General features: G+C 42.5%; 2 protein-coding genes and 1 non-coding gene across 4 annotated transcripts; 1 reads left to right on the forward strand and 2 right to left on the reverse strand.

Annotated features, from left to right (window-relative positions):
- Positions 1-3,606: 3,606 nt before the first annotated feature.
- TRNAH-GUG (transfer RNA histidin (anticodon GUG)) lies at positions 3,607-3,678 on the forward strand. Its single transcript has one exon. It is a non-coding gene; the product is annotated as a tRNA-His (tRNA).
- A 1,453-nt stretch (positions 3,679-5,131) lies between these two features.
- Positions 5,132-10,042, reverse strand: LOC117853708 (achilleol B synthase). The gene is made up of 12 exons (XM_034735997.2): positions 9,791-10,042; positions 9,327-9,512; positions 9,111-9,200; positions 8,803-8,997; positions 8,469-8,553; positions 7,817-7,983; positions 7,612-7,649; positions 7,125-7,268; positions 6,865-7,042; positions 5,971-6,045; positions 5,756-5,839; positions 5,132-5,495 (listed from the first exon to the last, which is right to left on the reverse strand). Exons 1-12 carry the CDS (start codon positions 9,986-9,988, stop codon positions 5,379-5,381), a joined length of 1,557 nt encoding a protein of 518 aa, XP_034591888.1. The 5' UTR covers positions 9,989-10,042; the 3' UTR covers positions 5,132-5,378.
- Positions 10,043-15,852: 5,810 nt separating this feature from the next.
- On the reverse strand, positions 15,853-24,052 carry LOC117851924 (achilleol B synthase). 2 transcript variants are annotated; one of them, XM_034733834.1, is made up of 18 exons: positions 23,675-24,051; positions 23,056-23,241; positions 22,804-22,893; positions 22,500-22,694; positions 21,939-22,023; positions 21,593-21,759; positions 21,141-21,329; positions 20,505-20,618; positions 19,485-19,607; positions 19,291-19,410; positions 19,102-19,200; positions 18,912-18,968; positions 18,763-18,809; positions 18,533-18,676; positions 18,270-18,447; positions 17,544-17,618; positions 17,347-17,430; positions 15,853-16,808 (listed from the first exon to the last, which is right to left on the reverse strand). In XM_034733834.1, the coding sequence occupies exons 1-18, from the start codon at positions 23,870-23,872 to the stop codon at positions 16,692-16,694; spliced, it is 2,268 nt and encodes a 755-aa protein (XP_034589725.1). In that variant the 5' UTR covers positions 23,873-24,051; the 3' UTR covers positions 15,853-16,691. The 2 variants fall into 2 exon arrangements, with proteins under 2 accessions (XP_034589725.1, XP_072149451.1); XM_072293350.1 differs by lacking the exon at positions 15,853-16,808 and adding an exon at positions 16,848-17,148 and having other exon boundaries at positions 23,675-24,052.
- Between the last annotated feature and the right edge of the window lie 679 nt (positions 24,053-24,731).

The raw sequence follows: 24,731 nt of genomic DNA on the forward strand, positions 1-24,731 counted from the left end.
GTTTGTATTATATGGTATAACAGTAGATGGAGAAACATAATAACCAGGAACTCCGTTACTTCGGCTACAATCAGCCTGAACAGGAGGCACGCTAGCTATTGGCTTGGCGTTCGGGGGCCGCGGCCTCCAATCCGTCGCCAGTTCTCACTTGTCGCGGGCTCGCGGCTGCTACCTGCGTCCCCCGACCAGCGGAGCTGCCGAGGGGAGCGGCGAGCGTTGGAGAGCGCGAGGAAGAAGAAAGGCGTCTCCGTTTGTTATTACCCGCGGCAATCTTGCCCGCCGATTTCCGATCCGACAGCTTCAGCCACTCCGGGGGTGGACGGTAAATTTTTTTTCGAGAATACGCAGGAGAGCTGCGTACCTTTGTATTAAGAAGAATGAGTAGAATTGTTACAACACGGGCCTATCGGGCTCATGCACACGGTTTTGAAATGTAGTTTGAACTTACATGGCAACTTATTTACATCCGTTTAAACACAAAGGTTAGGGTAAGAAACCACTAAGGTACCGTTGCTTCAGCGTCGTCCTGCTGTTGTCGCAGCCATTGGAACATTGCTAAGTGTTTGGCTCCTGCCGCGCACCAATCAGCAGCTTGTTCTCAGATTAGCTCAGTTAGTTGCAGAGGATTTCTTTTTGGGGCTCTATCAAAGTTTCTGTCGTTGCGCTGTTTCCAAATTGTCCAGGAGATCAACATAAACAAGGAGTCCATCCCTTTTCTTAGTGATCTACTCATGGCTCGCCGCTTATGCACCCAGTAGTCCGTTAAGGAGGTTTCAGACAGTGAGGTGGTGTTCTGTATGTGCAGCACTGTCGAGACGATGTGCCAAACCTCCTTTGTGTAAGGGCAAGCAACTAGCAAGTGCACTGCCGTTTCTAGCTCCTGTTCACAGAATGTACACTCCGTGTTTCCCTGTAACCCATGTCGATGTCTTCTATCAGCCGTCCACAACCGCTCCTTAACTGCCAACCAGATGAAAAATTTCACTTCATTGGTGCCCATGATTTCCAAATCAGCTTAGCGGCAACGAACTTTGTGGCTCCACAAAAGAAGGCGCGGTAGGCTGAACGAGCAGAATAGACTCCAGAGGCGTCCCATCTCCACAAGATTCGGTCTTCAACTCCCTAGATTAGATGAACATTGGCTAGTTTGTGCCAAAGAAGAACATATTGTGTAAGAGCAGGCACTTTAGCGCATCCGGCAAAGTTTAGAATCCATTGCTTCTGGTGCAACGCCTGTGCGACCGTCCTTGTTCTTTTCACCTGCGGCGCGATCAAGTTACAGAGATCTGGTGCCAGAATAGAGGGTGAAGATTGTCCTAGCCAAGCATCCTGCCAAAAGAGCGCTAGATTGTTGTCCCCAAGCTGTATCTGAATGGAAGCCTGGAACATGTGCTGAAGAACAGTGTCTCAGGCAAACTCCAATTGCAGGTTCTTCCAAGGCCGGTTCGCGTCAGTCTTCTTCAGCCATAGCCATCGTAGACAGAGGGGGAAGGACGCCAGCCTGAGGTCCAATAGACCCAAGCCGCCATAGTCAGTAGGCCTGCAAACTGTTGGCCAAGCAACTGTACATTGAGCACCTAAGGCTTTTTCTTTGCCAGTCCACAGGAAACCGCGGCGCCTTTTGTCAATCTCCTCTAGGACCCATTCTGGCATTTTCAATTAAATGAGTGTGTGAATAGGTATTGAAGTCATGACCACCCTAACTGTTGTCAGTCGGCCGGCTTTGTTCATCAATGGCGCCTTCCGCGTGGGCATACTAGCTGTTACTCGGTCGATCAACGGTTGGAAGTGTGCCTTCCTTAATCTGCCAACTATCAATGGTAGCCCCAAATATTGAATGAGAAATTCAGAAACCCTGGCTGGCAAAATTTCAGTGATTGCTTCAATCTGCTGTCGAGAGCAAGCTATGGGCGCCACCAAGCTTTTCTAAAAATTGGTGTGCAGGCCAGACACATTTCCAAAGAAGAGTAAAATTTCCCTAACCGTGACCATGTCCTAAATTGTCGGTGAAGCAAAAAAGGATCACGTCGTCTGCATATAAAGAACATTGGTGATGTATGCCATGATCGGCCGGTGCAGCCAAAACACCTTGCTGGACTGCTCTTTTGAACATACGGTGCAGCATCTCCATCAGAAGGATGAAGATCATGGGGGACAGGGGTCCCCCTGCCGTAGCCCCCTCATATTGCGAATAACACCTCCTGGCACTCCGTTGACTAATACCTTGTTGTGGCTGTTGATACCAGTATAGATACCCAATCTCGAAATTTTCCCCCAAAACCCAGAACTTGCAGGACCTGCAGCATGAACGGCCAACAAACCGTGTCAAATGCCTTTGAGATATTCAACTTGAGCAACACAGAGGTTTTTTTCTTCTTGTGTAATGATCTAGCAGCTTGCTCTACAAACTTGAAACTGTCATGGATGGATCTCTTCTTAATGAAGGCGCTTTAATTTACATCCACTAAGTGTTCAAGTTCAGGCGCTAGCCACTCACCGCCCCTTGTGGCGGGCTGCCACTCGCCGCCGCCGCCCGCCGTCCATCCGGCTGACACCGTCAGCGCAACCACGCAGTCTTGGACTCCGCAAAGAGGCTCCCAAGCCATCGGCTTGCTGGCCAACGACGCCGGCCCGGCTGTGGACGCCGTCGACGCTCGTCGGACGTTCCTCATCACCACCGGCCACGCCGATGCCGTACGAACATCGCCGCAAGATGCCGCGGCGCGCAATAGCAGGATGTCCGCGTGAAGCCGTCGTGCCCCTCGCACCTCGGTGGCGTTCATTGGCGTAGAACTTCAGCCAATCCAGCTGACATCGTCGGCGCAACCAGCAATCCTGGCCTCCGCCTGGAGTACCCAAAGCCATCGGCGAGCGTTCAGCTGTTGAGGGGCTCGCGCTCGCTAGACGCTCGTCGGCTTGCTGCCCAAGGACGCCGCCCTGGCCGACTGCGCCCGCGGGCTCTGCAACCGCCGCCTCGGCCCCGGCCGCGACACCTTCATGTACAGGTAACACAGAGATCTCCGCGTGCACGGCTCTCGGCTTCGGTCTCGTGCAAGGACAAGGAGAAGCTAACTAATCGAGCTGTCCGTCTGGTTTGAAGGGGCGACACCGCGTTCTGCAGCCTGGTGTGCCGGCAGCAGCACATCACGATCGAGGAGTGGAAGGAGAAGTGCGCGCTGGCGGCGGCGCCACCGGATCGGAGTCCGAGCCCGTGGTCCTGCCGCCGGCCGGCGCGGCCTCTGACAAGCCCTGCAACTCAAGTGGTGCTGCTGCCGGCACGCTTCATCTCTGCTACGAGCTTCTTCTGATGCTCTGCAAGCTGCAACTTGCGTTCTCTGTCCGGATGGACCAGCTCGAGACGGCCGGCGACTTGCTTAGCCACAGTGACTTTGTTTCAGGGAAAAATGTAAAAGCAGTGATTACTGACTACAACTACGAAACGGCAGTACTTCGTGTTTTAACCCTGAGGGTCGAATTGTTGGCTGATTTCTTGTCCTCCTCCACTCCACCGCAGCATCCAGAGTAGCAATGTAGCCTGAGACTCTGTACGCAGGTGTTCAACTCGGAAACATCATCAAAGCACATCATAGAAAGAATGCAACCAAAGTGGCTGTAGTTTAGTGGTGAGAATTCCACGTTGTGGCCGTGGAGACCTGGGCTCGAATCCCAGCAGCCACACTTTGAATTTTTTCCGATGTTTTTTTTCTCTTTGGGGTTTCCATGAATGGGCTTGGGCCGACTACTTTGGTTCCCTACACGAAACCACCGCCGCCGGTGATGTCTCCGGCACTGCAACGCCACCTTGATTCTCCTGCATCTGCGTCGCCGACCCTGAGGATGCCGCGCGACGGCATTTCCTACCATCTCCGTCCGTCTGCTATTTGTTGCGATCTGTAGGCAAAATCGCTCCTGTGGAATTGATTTCGGCTCCCTTTTCATGCCAGCTCTTCGATTGTCGTGGAGAGTGATAGCGTCCGCGGTTGTGTTGAGTCTGCATTGTTAATGCTCTTGCTCAGCCATTTCATTTCATGGTGCTTCTGCTTAGGTTGATTCGGCAGGCTCGATTCGGCGCGCTTCCTTTTGACTAGCAAGATCCTGCCATTTGTTCGTGTTCTTTACAATGGATATCATCTGAACCCCTTGGCCATGTGTATGAGCTTAATCTCTCCAGCAAGTCTCGATCAACTCGTGTGGTAACTCAACTCAGCCGATCGATGTGTAAATCGTGTTCCTGATGGAGACGATTGTTCAGGTTAATGGTTTTTTATTCATCGCTGTAGCTTCGGGTCATCTCGGTTGGCACTTGGCAGATGGCAGGGTCTTTTGAAGGTATAATAGTTGCTGCATCTGATTTAGTAGGATGTTGGAAAGTCATGCCATCTCCTGCTGGCAACAAGGAGGAACATGAGTTATTGTCAGGTAATTCAGTTGCGACTTTGGCTTTTTCTACTCTTTTTTATTAGCTCTAGCTTTAGCCTTGGATCATGCATGCACAGTCATTGCATATGTTGTATCGCGTGACAGGGTAGCCTGAGTAGAGGTGGGACCTGGGCCGTGGCATGGCCCAGCCTTCTCGTGTCTTGTGCCACATCGTGGTTAGACTTCTAGGCACGCTAGGCATGTCGTGCCATGTCGGTATGGTAGACAAGTCTTTTACTAGATCCAAGCCCGGTCTATGGCACACTGGTACGTCTTCGTGACGTGCCGGTCCAAGCAAGACCCTCGCAATACATATATTTGATTTTTATTGGTGCTCATTGCTTGCACATACTTTTGTTCTCATACGTTGAAAATAATTTCTAAAATTAATAGAGGAAAGAAATTGTATTATATAAATGTTGTGGGTGAATAGCTGAGTACTTGACCATTGCTCTTCAGTGTCATTTGCTTAGATAATTTAGCTACAGTCTGAGAAATTTCAGCAAATAAATTTGGTGGAATTTTCTTGTATGCCATTGGATAATCCAAAAAAACAACATGATTCGTGTTCCTTTATGTGTCAGATAAGGCATCAAACAGCATGACAGGGCTGTTTTGACCCTCAATATTTGGGGGCATGCAACACATTGGCATAGCACGCTGCTGTTGCAATCAACCTTTCTATCTCAAGTAACACCAGCCACATGACACCTGGGCCCCACCAGCAGTCATTATTTATTTAAATTCTAATTAATATGTCACAGAGCAAAACAGTCCATTCACACTCTACCTGACAGCTAAATTGTTTTCAAAGTGTCAAGCAGATTCAGAGTCCATGTCTGAACAGAGTGATTCTTATTTTCAGGGAAAAACAAAAGTCCTCAGGAAGGATATTTTTCTTATTTCTTTACAACCACATCTTGAGCGTGATATGACGATGGTAATAATGTGCACTGACATTATCTCTTGTTTGCAAGAAGCCAGCGGCGAAATTCTCCAAGAGCCCAAATCGGGAATAAGTTGCGATAATTGGCATAGTTGTAGTAGAGAGAGGAGTTAAAGGATCCAATATGTTCCTAGCATAAAAAAATGGAAAAGCATGATGGTTGGTTGAGTTTTAAGTGCTAGATTTGTCAGGTAACATTTTGTATCACTCTAGATGACACAATAAACATCTTGCTTGCACTAGAAACCAATGATAATTTCCAATTTAGAATGCTCTATTAATCATCATATACATTTTCACTGATTGTACGGCTAGCACCTCAACTTTTAGTACAAATCTGTCAAAACAAAATAGAAACATTCTTTCAGGATAAATAAACTTAAAACTTACTTGCTGTGGAAACTCGCCTGTGTCTAGCTGCATGTTGATCAATTCTCTAGCAGCATGATATAGTGGTATCGGATCTCGCTCAACCTGTACAGAATATCAATATAGAAAACCAATGCATCATATAATACGATTAACCCGAAATATATCATGCAGTTATGAAAATTGTTTCATAGAAAAGGCACATTAGTATGCCTTCCAAGGAAAAATGAACAAACCTGCCCAGCATAAATCAAAGCTAACATTGCCCAAGCAGTGTTCACTGCATGAGGAGTACCTCCATCAGCATAATTCTGTCCAAAATTGTTCATGAAATCCGAGTTAAACATTCATATCAGTTGCTAGGGCCTTATTGGAAGGGAGAAATTTTCCTACATTTGAGCCCCTAAAAGGGTTGTATGCATTTCTGAAGAGAACTTGCTAGGTCTGAAGTTCGATTTGTGATATATTGTTATTTATTATCTCCAAGTTAGATGCCTTCCTTTTAACATTGCACTTCCTTTTTGAGATGAACCATATGCACTTCCTTTTTTTTAACCAATATATGCTATTGCTGTGGTTTGGTTGCAGGATAACATTCAACATGGACTGCTAATATGAAAACAAATTTAAACAAGATCTAATTTCAACACAAGAAGGATACCAGTAGGTTTTCCATCAAAACCATTTAAAAATTTATATATCATAGTATGTAATATTTACTAGTGTGCTATAATAGAATTAGTGGTCAATGATATAAAATGGAAGGTGCCTTTCCTATTAATTAATATAATGAAGTGCAGTTCTCCTACGTGTTCGAGGGAAAATGTATATGTGAACAGTGGGTCGATATATTAGATAACAGAAGAGCATTGCTCTAGTTGGAAAAAAATGTATAGGATAGAGTTAGGCATGTGTTGCTAGTGACTTCCAGCAAATATGCAAGCACATGGTGACAAGACAGCTGATGAAGTCTTAATTTAAGCAAAATATAATAGGACCATAGGATCCATAGATGTTTAATAGCGGTATTATATCTCTGTCTCAACAATTCTACATATGAACAAGATGAACTTTATTACCTTTTTCCAAACAAAAATGAACAGAATCTTGGTAGATAAGAGAAATTTTACCCCTGTTTCACTTGAAAGATAGCTTTCTCCCCATCCACCTGTAATTTGTTGCTTTGACAACAGAAAGCTGCATGCTTTTCTCATGGGAGAACAAGTATCATACGTTCTTCCAGCAGCAACTAATCCTTTTACTGCAAACATGGTTCCATAAGTGAAACATACACTCCAAGTGGCGTACCTGCCAGATAAATAAGTAATGTTATTGCTAATAGCATAACCTTGAAGTAAAAGATAATTTGCAATGATGAAATTTCACTTACCATGAACCATCCTTCCGTTGCTTATTCTCAATAAACATAGCACCATCCTTAATACATTTTTCTATCTGTTTGGCATGGTATGGTGGATATAGCTCTTTGAACAGCACCAGAGCTTCGAGCACTGAAGATGTGCATTCAACAGATCTACCAATTCGTTACACACCATTTATTAGTTCTCTTAATTAATTGGGAGGTAAAGCTATTACAAAAAAGCCTGTTTCAGTTTTACAAGATATTTTGTGTGTCTTGTGTAAAATGAATAGTTTTTAGTGTTCTTTTGGAACAAGTCAAATGTCCTAACCAATAAAAGTGTACCTAATACTTGCTAGAATTGTAGTTTTTCTGTCTTTAAAAAATACAGTAACTTGATTATGATCATTGTTCTGAAACTTTCAGTGTAGTATTCCATTGTGCAATCATGCGACATGTGGCTAATCTATACTTTTTAGTGCTTCATGTATACAATTTTGATTTGTCCTATTATAACCCACGCTGGCTTACTCTTACAATCAGAGCAACTGGCATCTGAATCCATACATAAACATAACTAGCAGCACTGACCACTATTAAGGTTGAGGGAATAACCTGTGAATAGAGTTTTTATATCGGCCAACGTGATCTGAGGCCATGGATATCTTAACTATGGTACAGTGAACACAAAAAAATTTAGAACTTGGACAGTAATACCAAACCTTAGCACAAGAATGACGAGCCTTGTCCCAGTCAACAGTGTCATAAGGTATGCTATAGAGCTCTTCTCGTAATGCCAGTATAGTTTCAGTGATGGGCCCAACAAATTTCTTTCCATAGAGATATGCCATGGCCATATAGACCAAGCGGCAAAAGCACCAAAATCGTCCTATGAAAGACAAAGTTTGCTTAAGAAAATAAAATCAAAAGGGCAGTGAATTGATAAAAAGGGTGAAAGGGGAGAATTCGGATGAAGCAGATTTATTATCTGGGACCTTCTTTATCTCGTATTTTAGATAGCATTTACTAGGTTTGTAATATTTTTAATTTCTTAAGAGTGTTTTACCTATAAACCATCTTTTTTAACCCAGTGACCTCAGCTATTCTTGCTTCACATATTATTGTTCTACTCGATTTATTTTTTTCAAATAAAGCGGGGTTGAATTTGCAGATTAAAACTGTTTGTAGCAATCTTTGTGGATTCATTTCAGTCTATTTACAAATGAACTGTAAGCTATAAAAATAATAATGGAATAGTTATAAAAAAAACTATTGATAATAAATATTCAGTATCATAGTGTGAGAGTCATTTTATCTCACGAACATCCTTTTTTTTAAAAAAAAAACAAAGGTTTCTATCTAAATGGAAGTTACCTGGATGAATTGGAAGAAAATATGGAACCAACCACAATTCAGGAATTACTGGATTATTTCCTGACCACTCATAAGCACCAATTATCTGTGATTGAAAAGGTTACCTTACATTATTCTCAATGTAGACAACAATTTAATTGTGATTATTTTTTTAAAAAAATAAAAAACTTGGGTTAGTTTCTAGTACTGACTTTTAGATATGTGAAAATACTGTTACAATCAAAGCAAAAGAAAAGCAGCTGAAGTGTGCAGTAAGATTCTCATTTTTGTAATAGTTCGTGGTTTTCTCTTTTGTATATTAAGGTAATAAAAAAATATTTTGTTTTCCCCTTACTGAGAGCCATATCTTTCCCCATTGTGGTACCGCAGTTGCACTTCCGTGGGATAAAATCCAAGAACACCCTTTGGCGAATGCACCATTCTTGCCATCTGGCTCCTCACCGAGAAGCCTCAAGGTAGCATAGTTCAAGCATGATCCAAACATGCTGCTTGGCCCCAAAACTTGTGTGCCCCAACCGCCATCTTCATTCTGCAGGTATTGCAGTGCTATGTGAATTCTGTTTTGTTTTTTTTAACGATAGCAAAAATCCACATCTTTTATTCATTTATTTGAGTGAGAGAATATATGGAAGTGTTCCTTGCCTGGTGGTTGTAAATGTAGCGCAATATCTCACGTCGATGTTCTGATGATATCACGGTATTAAGGGACCCAGTAACATGCAAAGCGAATACCTGCAAACAGAAACATGAGTTGGAAAATTAAATGAACTTCTGGGAACACATATTCCGATAGCACGACGACACTAAAACGCTTGCTCATTACATATCTGGGAAGAAAATGGAGTTGGAAATGCTTACAAATATTGGCATGATGAACAGAATTCCACTGTAATCGCCAGGCCAGTGCCCATCATGTGCTTGTGGAGCAGAATATTGATTCAGAGCTCGCCTCAGTGAAGTCAACAGATTTTCTTCTGTAACCTCCGCACCCTTTTCAAGCTTCACAGGCGGTTTATTTTCTGGAAATCGGTTTAGCTTTGCATACTGCAAGCAATAGATGATACAATGATGAGGGTTTTTACGATGGATGATGAACAAGGTGGGGAAATCAAGTCAGCAAGAAACAGTGTCAAATAGACATGTAAGCTAGAGCTAGTTCAGGTCTGAACTCTAAATGCAAGCAGCCGAAAGATTCAGTGGACTAGTTCAGGTTTTATTTAGTGAACTTTTTTTTTACTAGCAGAAGCAAGTATTTTCGCAAAGCTTGTCGTCGCTTTGGCATCGTCTTTTTTTCCATTTGTTTTTGAGGAAAAAAAAAGAACCTGCATTCGCAGGAGGAGGTCCTGTGACTCCTTGCGTTGAAAGCGGTGGCGGGTGAAGTCCTCGCGCAGCCTGTCGACCTCGGCGCGCTCCTCCGGCGTGCCGGCGTCGGGGTCGAACTCCCAGACGTGCCTGCCGAGGAAGCCGTTCGCCGACCGCAGCCACGGCCCGCCACCTTCGCTCACCTTGAGCTTCCACATGGCGAATGAATGCGACTTATCCTCGGTCGATCGATCCACTGCACCTACCTAGCTGTGTGGAGTGAGGCCCTGCTTATATACATATGCATGCTCGAGATGATAACTGCATGGATCTCGGAGTGAGCAGCTAGCTAGCTGCAGCTTCCCAACTGCCACCAACAAGCTTGACCGCATGCAATGCACACCCAAGGTTGTTGCTAAGCTGCTAATTCAATTCATGGGCTGGCAGGCACTACAAGGCTAGGCTTGGCTTGGCTGTCATCATGAACCACATTGACATGGAATTATCGTTTGCTTTTTATCCGTTTTTGTTCGCTTCTGCGTTTCAGTTTCTCGGTGAAGCTAGTTGTTTACACAGATGGACGGGTTTCTTCATTGGTTACATACATTTTCTGCATTCAAAACCCCAACTCGCTTTGTACTTCCAAGTTCCAATTGTTTAATTTTAAGAGTTGTTCGTGCATGATCACATTATTTAACTGCTGTCCGGCAAGCAACCATTGGCGTGTTGGTCCAAGTAAAGGAAGACTAAAATGTTTCTAAAGAGAGACTGCTATTTTATTCGCCACAAAGTACAGGCATGTATATACATGTATATTGCAACTGGATGGGGAAAAAAACGTAAGCATGAAAACCGGTATCTCACATATAAACGTAAGAAGAAAGAAACAGATCGATTAGCTCACGTTTCTAAGCATGATTGGTGTATAGCTAATCCCAATGCAAGTTTTATAGAGGTTTCATGCACATTAAATACGGTGATACATCAGCATATACTCCGCACTAATTCTCACCTTCAGGACCATTGTCTGCCAACTACTTGAGCTCCTGAAATCTGGTAAGACGAAGACTTCTCTGTTCTCTGAGCAAAAATACTGCATTGTTATTCCTGATTATGACTCTCTCATGACAGACTGTCATGGCCTCATGGTTGTATGATCAGCCACTGCCTAAACATAGGACAGTCAAAGAGGAACTCAATGGCCACAGTTGGACGAGGGGACTTTGGAGGATGGAAACTGTCACTGAAATGTCTGAATATGTTGTGCTGTGGGATCTAGTTCAAGATAAAACACTCACTGAGCTGCCAGATAAAATCATATGGAAATGGTCTGCTGATGGACAATACACTGCTAAGAGTACTTATCTAATTCAGTTTAGAGGTTCTTATTGTGAGTTTCAACCGCAAGCCATCTGGAAGGCGCAGACTGAGGGCAAGCACCGTTTCTTTGCGTGGCTGCTCATCCAAAAACGATTGCTGACTGCTGACAGGCTTCAGGCGAGGAACTGGCCGTGCAATCCTTTGTGTCCACTGTGCCGTAATGATCCTGAAACGGCAACCCACCTATGCATCAAGTGCCCATTCTCTAGGCAGGTATGGCAAAAGATTACCACCTGGGCGACCGAATTGGTGACAATGCCGGCAACTGATTCTGAAATTCAGGAGTGGTGGTGCTCCTCCATCAGAGCGGTCACCAAGGACAAGAGACGAGCTACAGCGGCAATACTCGTATACACGGCATGGAACGTACGGAAAGAACGCAACCGGAGGATTTTTGAAGGTTCTCAGTGCTCGGCGTTGCAGGTGTTCTTCCTCATCAAAGAAGAAATCCGTTTACGACAGACGGCTTGTGGAGCCCCGAGAATCGAGTAGTTTGACAAATGTACTTATATGTGAAATGTGTGCTGAATTTTCTTGCATATCATGTAATCTAAGCATTGTAAACTGATCCTTTCTCCTCTCCTTATATGATAAGGCAGTACTCCTGCCCTTTACTTTTTTAAAAAAAAAACTAGTATGAACGATAAGCATGCATATGCATGCACATTATTCCACATCATGGTCCATATGGAGCACTAATCAGCTGATTCTGTTCTTGAGAGCAACCAGCAATTTGTAGGCTGGTCCTGAACTACATGATCAAAGCTGCTGAAAGCCATTGCAAAATATAATTTGCAGCTTGCGGGCTACTCATTAGGGAAAACAAAGTATTTCCTAGGTTGGCATTGCTTGTCTCCCACAACAATGACCCGATTCGATGATCCTGGTCGCAAGTTATTCCAAAAGACCTTCATACGAGAAAAAGCTGAAAGAAGTAAATCCGTAGGCTAGCTAGGTGCTAGCAGGGAGGTAGCAAAAGAACAGGAGCAAGAGGAATGCTTGCTTGCAGGGAGAGACCATTGCATGCTTTTGATGGGATTCACTCTTTTTTCCCCTCTGTATAAAGCCTCAGTTCACTTACCTTCTCTCACCAGCAGCCATGGAGCCCGTGAAAAACTGAAAACTGCATGCATTTATCCATTTTGTCGCCAGAAATACCAATCAAAATAGTTGATGCAGCATATGACATGACATGATGTTGGTGAGCCAGCTAGCTCTTCTGATAAGAACTGGCCGGCGCCCTGCTAATGATCAGGACGACTGGCACCAGCCATCAGCCTGTGCTGTCGGTGATCGCGAAGAGAGGGGCAAGGCACAAGCGCTACAAACATGGGGGATTCGGTGAGCGGTGACATGCACGGAGGAGACCATTGCGTCAGAGGGATTGGGAAGATTAGGGGTGTTCAGTGTTCGTACACAAAGAATCATACTGAGCACGGCCAAAACCCATGACATACTGCGCGTCCTCATCACCAGCTTACGCTTGTGTGCGAGTTCCAGCTTGAGCTTGCCACCGTCGTCCGTCTTGTCGTGTGACGAACACGGCGCACGTCCCTATTAGCTCGACCGCCGTATGAACGCCAACGATGGGAGAGATCTGATCGCGTCGGAGGATTGGAAGGCGTGGAGCACGTAACACGGTCAGCGTTCGTGCACCGCCGCCGCCGCGGCGACAAAGCTCTTGTTCACACTTGATCGATAACCGGCATTTGAGCTCATCAGGTCATGCATCCCCTTTCGTCTCCGCCTTCCTCGAGCACACGACACGTGGCACATGCATGCCCCCAGCACGACACGTGGATTCAAAGGGATGATGTGTCATACGAAAAATGTAGAGGATACAACATTGATATAGATATTCAGCTCGCTGAAAATGATGAGCTTTTGGCCTAAAATCCATGCTTCCGCCGGGCCGTGATCCTTCTGATGGCGCAAGTATGGGGAGCAAATGGGCGGGATTCCTATTCATCTCCCGAAAGAAATTATTTAACTTGTCTTCCACTATTTAAGATTCGTACGCAGTACAATAAGCGAACTAGATTGGAGCAGGCGCTAATACACGAGCGTTTTGATGGAGTTGTGGATAAGTGGTGATGCATGGGTGGGTGCCCGCATGCATGCTTTGTTGCTGTTGCATGGTGGTGGATGAGTGATATTCCTTTTAGATTCAAAACTTTAATCTTATTTTTCACCCAAATCGTAAATACATTTTGAATTCCGATTGAATCATAATATTTATTGAAATTAATACTACAAAATAAGATCCAATGTTTTGTTATATTTTTAAAAATAAACATTTTAGATGAACTATTTCAACATTTTTTTAGTAAAAAAAGTTGGTGAACGTCAAAAAATATTGAGCGAAAAATTATTGGTGGATGCAAAAAAAGTTGGTGCGTGTAAAAAATTGGTGAGCAATAATATTGATGAGTGTCAAAAGGTTAAAGAAAAATGTTGGTACATATTTTTATACAATATTTTTTTATAAATTGTTGATATATTTGTTTTTTAAATCAACATTCAAAATGCCCTATTTCAAAAATTTTGTATATTATTTCAACATTTTTTATTTCAACATAAAAAATGTTGAATCAATTTATATGTAATGTTGTATTAAATAAAAATGTTAAAGCAGTTTACATTAAATGTTGAGTTAGATTTCAACTATCATTGAATCAGTCAGAAAAATGTTGAATCAGTTTACCAACTATTTTGAATCAGATCAGAAAAATGTTGGAGAAAATGTTAAAATAAAATGTTGAGTTACATCTCAACTATTGTTGAATCGGATCAGAAAAATGTTGAATATTATTATATTGCTCCATTAAGCTGCCGGCATGCACTCCTACGCTGCTGGCCGTGGGTTAGCGTTAACTAGACCTTGTATGGGCTTTAATAATCCTAATCCTATCCGTCTTCCTACAGAAGACAGATAGGAGCCCCGCAAATGGGAATACGGTACCGCTTCTGTCATCTTCGAGAGTGATGGTATCATTCACTCTAGGCTCCAGCTCAATGCCGTGGGTACAGATGATAGATGTTCCCGCTCAGCCATGATTTGGAGCTCCTGACAATCCGCTTTGATTCAGTAAAAATATAATCTGATTGTTTAGGCGTGCAGTAAATTGTAAATATAAGCTGCTTGTTTAGGTGCACTTTCTTTTCTAGTGTCACTACTATAAAAATGACCTCTCATCCACAGCCTCAGTATCAGTTCAAATTAGTCCCCGATAAGGACCCCGTGACCCCCCCTTTTTCCACCCGGTACTAAAGGTCCCCATTTAGTACCGGATGGAGCCCCCACCCGATACTAAAGGCCCTAAGAGGCATTAGTACCGGGTGAGAGCTCCACCTGGTACTAAATGCCTCCCGTCTGCCACCACCCCCCACCCCCCGTGCCAACCGGCCTTATACATTCCCCAGGCGCTCTCCTGCTCCTTAGACGCTCTCCTGCTCCTCTCCCTCTCGAATGGCCCAACGCTCCTCTCCCCGGCGCTCTCCCTCTCCTCTGCCCTCTGCTCTCCCCGGCGAGGAGTGGCGGCGGCACTGGTGGCTGCGGTGGCGGGAGGGCGCGGCGGGTGGCGGCAGGGCTGGTGGATGTGGCGGGAGGCGGAGGAGGGGCGAAGGAAGCGCAGAGGAGGCCGGCGAAGGTGGAGGAGGGGCGAAGGAGGCCGGCGGAGGAGGCGCAGGAGGGGGCACAGGAGGCTGGCGGAGGGGGTGGAGGAGGAGGAGGAGGAGGCGGAGGCGGGGTGGAGGCGGGACGGCGGCGGCGGGGCGGGGGGAGACGGGGCTGGCAGGGATTTTGATTATTTTTTAAAATTTTTTAATACCCTTTAGTACCAGTTATTTCAACCGGTACTAAAGGATCCCCTCTAGTATCAAATTGCTACTAGATGGAGGGTTCCCAACCGGTACTAGAGCGTTTTCTCCAGTAGTGTGTTATGCCTGGGTTGCTGTTTATGATTGGCATCACCTCAAAACCATAGTTCCTATATATGAGCCACGTCCCCAGCAAATCTCGGAATTTTCGTGTGTTGCTCCAGCCACGTGTAATCTCGTGTCCCAAATGGAGATGCATGTTTAGGTATTACCAGCAAATAATGGGTACTTGTATTGGTATTGTTTTCGTGTGCGGCCTTGTTGCTTCTTTGTGTTTGGTTATTATCTCAAGTGATGAGTCTTCTATAGCGACTATAGGTCAATGCTTGGTGCAACCGAACAAGTTACTGAACACTTGAAAGGCTATGCAGATCTCCCTTGCTAGTGATGAGGAACATGAATTCTTGTAAGGTAGTGGTTTCATAGTTCGTTCGTGAGCTTTTCTACAGTCTAAATGCTCATATAGTTTCAGATGTGTCCTTTTTGCTCCTTTTTATGTTAAGTGTTGACGACGAATCATGGATCTTCGTTCATCTATTTTGGTGTATCATATGACATATCAATATCATTGTTATGCCTTAGTGTCATTTATTTGGATAATTTAGTTAGTATACGGACACTTAAACATTTTGGTGAAAATTTTTCCATGCCACTAAATAACAAATTCACAAAATCTGTGTTCTTTTGTATGGGTGTTGGTGTTTAGACCCGGCAACCTACCGAGGGGGTGCTTGAGGTAGTGTTTTGGTTGGTGGGGCTCGTCGAGATCAGGAACTCAAAGGTAAACGCAGACACACGATTTAGACAGGTTCGGGCCGTTGGATTACGTAATATCCTACGTCCTGTGTGTTTGTTGGATTAAATTGTTTTGGAGGAGTCCCTGCCTCGCCTTATATTGCCGGGGGCAGGGTTACAAGTCGGTTGGTTACAAGAATACTAGTCGGATACGACTAGATGAATTCTACTCCTATTACAACGAGTACTTTCCTAATCCTCGACTAGTTCCTGTCTTTCCATGTAGGCCACGCCGTCTTGCGCCAGGATCTTCATGTCAGATGTGTCTCAGTATCCAGCTCTATATTTAGGACTGTCCAAACCTTCTGGTGAGCCCATAGATGTATGTATGATAACGGGTGACTTAGCACATCAAGTAGGGCATGACAAATACTAGGAGGGCATGACAAATACTATATGGCACAGAGTAGACATGAGCAAAATGCGGGCCGGGCCAGGTCGGTAAAAAGTTCGGAATGATTCGGGCCCAAAAAGCGTGACCCACTAACACCTTTCGAGCTCGGGCCAGCTGTTTCGGGCCGGACCGGGCCGCCCGCTCTTTTTTAGTTGGAAAACAATTCAAAAAATAATCAGGTCGGGCTTGGCCCGCCCAGATTTTTTTTAGGGAAAATGCGTGCCACGCCCTGCCCTATAAAGGCCATGGGCCGGGCACGTCAGGCCAAATTTGCTCAGGTCTAGAGCAGAGCATAACATTCTTTTTCATGATATACTTTATGGCTATATATATTGGGGGCGAAGTGTCGACCTTGACATCTAATTCACCAATGCATCGAATCGGTTTACATGATCGTAGCAAAGAAATATTATTTCTGACTTTCAGGGAAAAGCATATGTTCTCAGTAGCAATATTTTTCTTTCAAGCTCAAATCAGCACTTGTTTGCAAGTAGTCGGCGGCGAAATTCTCCAAGGGCCCAAATAGGAAATAAGTTGCGGTAGTTGCCATAGTTGAAGGAAAAGGAGGAGTTAAAGCATCCAACTTGTTCCTAGCATCGAAAGGAAGGTTAAAGCATGATGAGTGGTTCGGTTTTAATCACCAACTGTCAATTAACATTTAATGTGAAGAGAAGAACAATATAGACTGTTCTACAAAGCATGTTGTTGCAAGCCCTACAAAGCAATGCCATTTCCAGATAACTAGTTTATAGACTGTTGTATTCATCAATACACAGGGGCGGACCCAAGTATTGGTCGGGCTGATCCAAGCTTATTAGAAGTTCAAGTGTTTTTTGCCTTGAATATTTGTCTAATTTTCTATAAACCTCCATTGATTTCTTGGACAGGACCAGGGCTGCAGCCTGGGCAGCCTGGGGCGCAGGTCCGCCACTGTCAACACATACGATTCATTGCTTGTTACTTAATACCATGTGTAATACTAGCTGTTATTAATTATTAGAAGCTAAACTTTTTATAACGGCCTCTTCTATAGGTTTCTATAACAGTATATTTGATGACAAATCTACCAAGTTCATCAACTATACTACTACAGAGTTCTATTAGGATAATTAAAGTGAAAAAACTTACCTGTTGGGGGAACTCGCCTGTGTCTAGCTGCATGTTGATCAATTCTTTTGCAGCACGATATAGTGGTAAAGGATCTCTCTCAACCTAACCAGAATATTGAATAAACAGAACTTCTCCGTCACATAATGCACTTGTTCTCGACTAAAAAAATGGCATACATTTATGAGAATAGTTTCTCCAAGGAACAATGAACAAACCTGTCCAGCATAAATCAAAGCTAACATTGCCCATGCAGTGTTCACTGCATGAGAAGTACCTCCATCAACATAGTCCTGCTCAAGTTTTGCATGACATCTATTAGAGGGAAGAATAATAACCTGAGGTCACCTCCATTGAATATAGGGTTACATGTATGTGCCTATATATATTATTAACAACTCCCACCACCAAACTAAAGGTGGCTGAGAAGAATCTAAGTTAGACACGTTTAGTTTGAATATAAGAAATTGATGCTCTGCAAGCTGAAATTCTGAAGGTGTGTACTGAACATCAATAGTCTAGCATGGTTGCAAGCAAGCATTCATTATTGAGCACCAATAAGAAAACAAACGTTCTGCATCAAAAGAACTTAGGTATCGGTAAGTTATCCACCAAAACAATTTTTCCCCATGTAATTATTGTAGATGTGTAATATATTGGTAGTGTGCTTTAATAGAATTAGTGGTCTAAGATAATACCATGGATACTAATGTTTGAGACAAACAGTTATTTGTGAAAATGTGGAACATATAATTATATATTGTTATATAATGGAGGAGCAAAATGCAGCTGGTGCTAAAAAAAATATAGTATATGGTATGGCATGTTTAACAGTTGCATTATATATTCATAATAGTTCTGTGTATGAACAAGATGAACCTGATTACCTTTTCAAAACCAAAAGGAACATCTTGGTTGATAAGATCATAAGAAAGAAACTTTACCTCTGTTTCACTAGAAAGATAGCTTTCTCCCCATCCCCCTGAAATTTGTTGCTTTGACAATAGAAACTTGCATGCTTTCTTGATGGATGCACTAGTATTATACGTTCTTCCAGCAGCAACTAGTCCTTTTACCGCAAACATAGTTCCATAAATGAAACATATACCCCAACTGCCATACCTGTCAGATAAATATAGAGTTGCAACTAGCGTAATTTGAAGTAAAGCATGGTTTGCATGCAGTAAATTGACTATTTTCCACTTACCATGAACCATCCTTACATTGCTTATTCTCAATAAATTTAGCAGAATCCTTAATACATTTTTCTATCTCTTTGGTACGGTAGAGTGGATATAGCTCTTTAAAAAATGTCAGAACTTCAAGCACCGATGATGTGCATTCAACAGATCTACCAATTCGTTACATGGGGTGAGTTAGTTCTCTTGAAGTAAAGTGCAATGATTGTTTTTGGGTCTAGATATTTGGATCTCTTACGGATAATCGTTGATGATGTTCAGGAAACTCTCAGAAGGATTGAGAATCTAAAAATTAAGAACCAAACATATTTATTCATCTTATTAGTTGAATCAGTAAAATTATAAGTGAAGGATTATTACCTGAAATTACAGTTTAAGGATACTTACCTCTAACCAAGAGAACGTTCGCTTACATTCATATGCAGAGAAGGTTCCATCTTTGTTCTACAATACCATCCCCCCCAATAAAAAAAAAGAGTTTCATGAGCATATCCTTGCTGCATAACTTTCATGAGAATGGAAGAACGCTGATCCAATAGTATGGTCATGTTACATGATTTAGTTTGGTGGAGCATACCATGAAAGAAATAATGCAATCAATGGCATCATACAAGCTTTCTTCTTTTATCGGATCAACAGAACGGTTGAGAGAAGTCTTTGACAACAACAGTAATGCCTGCAGGAAATACAATTTGAAGAGTCCATAATACCAAAGCTATTTCATCATAAATTCTATGAAAATTAGTTAAACTCTTACAAAATTAACCTTAAGAGCTTCTGCTGTACAATCTGATACAGACCACCCATTGTCTAAAGTTGAAAGAGTCCATGAACCTTTAGATCTATGACGATAATAGCTCTGGTAATTTGGATGGTTCTCAAGAACCTCCAAGCAAAGTAAAAATGGCATGTCAATTTGTTCTGAAACATTTACAATAATATAAGACTAGAATATCAAACCTGTGACTTTTTTAGAAAATTGTAAGCTCTAGCTAGAGTTGGGTCATATTCATTAACAAGATCCGTTGAGCAAAATGCTTGAACGATGAAGGCTGTCTCCCAACTCTGGCAACCGTCGTAAACCTATTTTCAATAGAACAATAACAAATTATCTGTTCCATTTGAAAAAAAACTATAAGTTGTCTTGAAGAAATCTTTGACTCCAAAAAGAAAGACCTTGTTGCTATATGCAATAGGCTTTGCTATTAATGACATGAGCACCACCACAATGATGGTATGCTATCACAGAATTAGGGTCTCATTTATTTATCTGTCCTGTTGCAAGGAAGATATGTGGATCTTTGATCATTCCTTTTTGCACATTCAGGTTAAATTGTCATGCAGTCAGCAAGGCTTGAATGTAGATTCTAAGAGGTCACCTCTCAAACGCAATGATATCTGCTAAATAATAATTTAACTATAAATCCAATTTAATCTTCCAGTGGTATCGCAAGACATATAAAGACACACTGAGTGGAGTTTTCTGTGCCCATTGAATTCTTAGTTTTCTGACATTCAAACGAAGTCACTTGGGCAAGTCGAATTCCATGAGCTCTGTTCTAGGATTGGTATAGTCCACACCAACTCTAAATCAGCACACATGAATTAGGGGGAGATTGTTCGAAAATAATCATATGTGTTCAGAATTAGTTATTTTCTGCATTAAATAGGAAATGTTCTCACCCTTTATTGTATCAATTATTCAGCTATACATAGTGAAGAAAACAAGAAAAGCTGCGAGTCATTCCAGCAGCACCAATCCACTATGTTCGTGTGTATGTTTCTTGTTTTGTGTGTCAGCAACCTGGGAACCTATTGAGAGCTAAGGTTATAACATATTTCCCTTGCTGACTCCAGTTTTGCTTCAATAATAATACAATATTCATGAGGAAATGTCCTTCACACATAAGTTTAATGGCTATCATAAATCGTACAAACACATCCGGGACCAATAATTCCATACGAAGTTGCAAACACTACCTGTGCCTTCATGCCATCTTCTGCAAGCCACAAGTAATCATAAATCCTTGGAAGATGCTGCTTGAATGCGTCTGAATTTGGACTTTCTACCCAGCAGCAAATCATGTTCAACGCCTAATGACAAAAACAAGTGGCCAATCACTACTAGAAATATGAGCATTCGTCCTTGACGTTAGTATCGGACGGCAGTACCCGTGGAGTACCATTTAGTACTGGTCAATAACACCAATCGGTACTAAATGGTGTGTTATTGTCCAGTACTAAAGGTCTCTCCACAGGTTATCAAAAGGGAAGCATATCTAACTCAATCACATGTGTTGTGTAGGTGAGATGATAAGAAAGGTTCGCGCGAGACTGGAGGTCGTGGGTTCGAATCCCACGGACCGCGCATGCGCATATTACGTGTGAAATTCACGTGACTTGTGATGATGCACATGTGATGGCGCATTTAGTACCGAGCATTTTGGCGCCATTTAGTATCGAACAAGTGATACTGATCAGGCGTCCGGTACTAAAGGGGGTTACTGACCAGTACTAAAGGTTGATTCTCTAGAAGTGAGTGATTCGTTGCCACGATATATACAAAGTTTATAGTAAGCAAGGAATATTGCAGCTTCCACGCAGACAATGCAATACCTTATCAATAGGAGAAGCACCAATGTATTTAGTAGTTTCATCTTGATAGTGGATATGCTCCATGAGGTTATCCAAAGCTTGCTCACGCAGCTTGTTAGCTGGCCAGCGATTTAACATGGGCTCCACAAACTTGTTGAGACAACTAAAAATAAGATTTTGAACTTGTGATCGGGGATAGCGAAGGTCTTCCTGTAACAAAAGAAGAGTGAATCAAGCATTCAAAAATCTGCCTCCATAGTAAAGGAAATATTGTTCTCTCTAAAAAAGGAATAAGGAGTATTATTTTTTAAAAAACTGTTTCTTCTTTTAGAAGATAAGAATTTGTTATTTTATTGCTATAGTGGCATGAAATCAGCATATACAGTTCCAAATGTACTAGAGAAACTTGACCAATCTAGGAGAAATTGGGTATCTTAACCACCGAAAGTTTAAAAGCTTGGATAGTAACAAACCTTGGCACAAGAATGTCGAGCCTTGACCCAATCAATCGTGTCGTATGGTATGCTATATAACTCCTCTCGTAATGCCAGTATAGTTGGAGTGATAGGCCCAACAAATTTCTTCCCATAAAGGTATGACATGGGCATGTATACCAAGCGACAAAAGCACCAAAATCTCCCTACGAAGGACAAAGTTGTATGGATCATTTCAACCTATTTACGAATTGATTGTAGGCTCTAAAAATAATAATGGAACTGTTAGAAAATAATTGTGCCAATTTAATATATTCAATTTCATAGTATGAGAAACATTTTATCTATTCAAAAACTGAACTGTTAGTGCAAATGAAACATTTACCTGGATGGATTGGAAGACAATATGGAACCAACCACAATTCAGGAATAACTGGATTATTTCCTGACCAATCATAAGCACCTATTATCTGTGATAAACAAGATTTGCTTAAATTAGTCTCAGCTAAAGCATGAATTTAATCGTGATAAAAAAATATTTACTTAGAGCAACTCCAGCAGTAGCCCTCAAAGGCCAAATGGGATTTTCTCTAATTTTTTTAAGGGCTACAAAATCACTATCGGGGATTCCGCTGGAGTTGCTGCTGGAGTTGCTCTTATGAGCACGGCATGTCGGAATCAACCAATGAGAAGCTTTCCTAATTAGGCTTGAACATTCGTAGATCTCATTGTACACGCTTAGAACTAATTTCTGTTGTTTTACTTTTAGATTATTCCTAACATTAAGAGGTGTGAAGAAGTTGGTACAATGAGATCGAAATAGAATTAAGTGATGTGTCTATAGAAAAGTTATCATCTTGTCATAGTTATTGTTTTCCAATTCTTTCACTTTCGCTAATTATTTCATAAACTTAATAGATCTTTTATTTGTATTCTTTGCCCTTACGGAGAGCCATATCTTTCCCCATTGCGGTATCGCAGTTGCACTTCCATGCGATAAAATCCAAGCACGCGCTTTGGCTAAGGCATCATTATTGCCATCAGCCACCTCACCGAGAAGCCTCAAGGTAGCATAGTTCAAACATGACCCAAACATGCTGCTTCGCCCCAAAACCATTGTGCCCCAACCGCCATCTTCATTCTGCAGGTATTGCAATACTATATGAAATCTGTGTAATTTTTTTACATTCTGTAGCCGAAATGCATATAACATACTTATTTGGGTGAGAATATATGAAAGGATGTCTCACCTGATGGTTGTATATGTAGCGCAATATCTCACGTCGATGTTCCGGTGATATGACGATACTAACGGACCTAGTAACATGCAGAGCAAATATCTGCAACATAAAAGGAAGCTGAAAAATAAACTTGTGGGGAAGATTTATTGCAAATTCCAAAAACGTAAACTTTCATGTTCCGATCGATGACATATGAGGGTATCAAGACACTGGAATACTGGATCATTACATAACTGGGAATATGAAGTTGAAAATGCTTACCAATATTGGCATGATGAACAAAATTCCACTGTAATCACCGGGCCAGTGCCCGTCGTGTGCTTGCAGAGTAGAATATTGATTCAAAGCTCGCCTCAATGAAGTTAATAGAATTTCTTCTGTAACTTCAGCACCATTTTCAAGCTTCACGGACGGAATATTCCCCAGAAGACCGTTTAGTTTTGCATACTGGATAAATGGATGATGCACATTGATAAGGATTTTTATGGGGCATGACGATTGATGAACATGGGAAATATGAACTCAGCAAGAACTGAGTGTCGATATAGACCTGTAAAGGCCAGGCCTAGGCCTAGTTCATTTCTCTGATCTCCAAGGTTACTTTCAGGGAACATATATATTGATCACGATTTATTAACGTGGTATGAGGATATAAGGGAGACTGTCCATTCGATAGCAGAGCAATGGAGGTTGTGGAAATTTTTCATTAAGAATGGATGGATAAGCAATATTAAATATTTGGTTATTATTATTTTCTCTTTTATCTACTCTTTCTCTTTTTATTTTTTATCAGCAACTGAGCTGAAGATTCTATAAAAAATTTGGCTATGTGTTGATCGCATAGGCCGGATATATTTTCATTTTCTAAAAGAAAATATACCTGCATGCGGAGCAGTAGGTCTTGGGACTCCTTGCGTTGGAAGCGGTGGCGGGTGAAATCCTCGCGCAGCCTGTCGACCTCGGCGCGCTCCTCCGGTGTGCCGGCGTCGGGGTCGAACTCCCAGACGCGCCTACCGAGGAAGCCGCTCGACGACCGCAGCCACGGCCCGCCACCTTCGCTCACCTTGAGCTTCCACATGGCGAATGCGACTTGTCCTCGATCGATCGGCAGAAGAAGAGAAGGTAGAGGCTGAAGTGCGTGCCTACTACCTATAAGCTTGCAGATAGACAATGTGTAGTGCAGCTAGCTGTGGAGTGAGGCCCTGCTTATATATATCATGCATGCTCGAGATGACAACTGCATGGATGATGTCGGAGTGAGTCAGTTAATATCACGCCTTATAAAGATAAACCTCGGATGGAGTATTGAAGATGTGGGACTCACAAACAGGACTATGGTACTAGAATTCAGTAGGTAGTAGATATATGTCCCAATCCCAGCAGGTCCCGTGCTTCCTGGTGCCGTACGTACCCATTGCATCGCCAACTGTGAAGGGGAGTATTGATCACTGGTGATCACAACTCAACTAGCTTCATTTATGTTTGTACCTTTTATTGGACCCAGCAATGTCATCACTGACAGCGCAGCAGTTTAAGTGTCGTCATCAAGATTCAAAGTGTAGTATGGCTGCTTCCTAGTTTAGGAGGTGTTTGGATCCATAGACTAATTTAGTTCGGATCACATTAGATGTTTGATACCAATTAGAAGGACTAAACATGAACTAATTATAAAACTAATTGCATAAGCCGTGACTAATTCGTGAGACAAATCTATTAAGCCTAATTAATCCATAATTAGCACATATTTACTGTAGCATCACATGGTCAAATCATGGACTATTAGGCTTAATAGATTCATCTCGCAAATTAGCCTTCACTAGCAAATATGCCCGTGCGTTGCAACGGGAACAAACACCAAGTCCAATAAAGATAGCCTGAAATCTAAGCGATCACATCAATTATTTCATAAAAATTACAGAGATATAATATGGTCTAAA

This window comes from Setaria viridis, chromosome 4, assembly GCF_005286985.2.
Source record: "Setaria viridis chromosome 4, Setaria_viridis_v4.0, whole genome shotgun sequence".
Taxonomy (NCBI): Eukaryota; Viridiplantae; Streptophyta; class Magnoliopsida; order Poales; family Poaceae; genus Setaria; species Setaria viridis.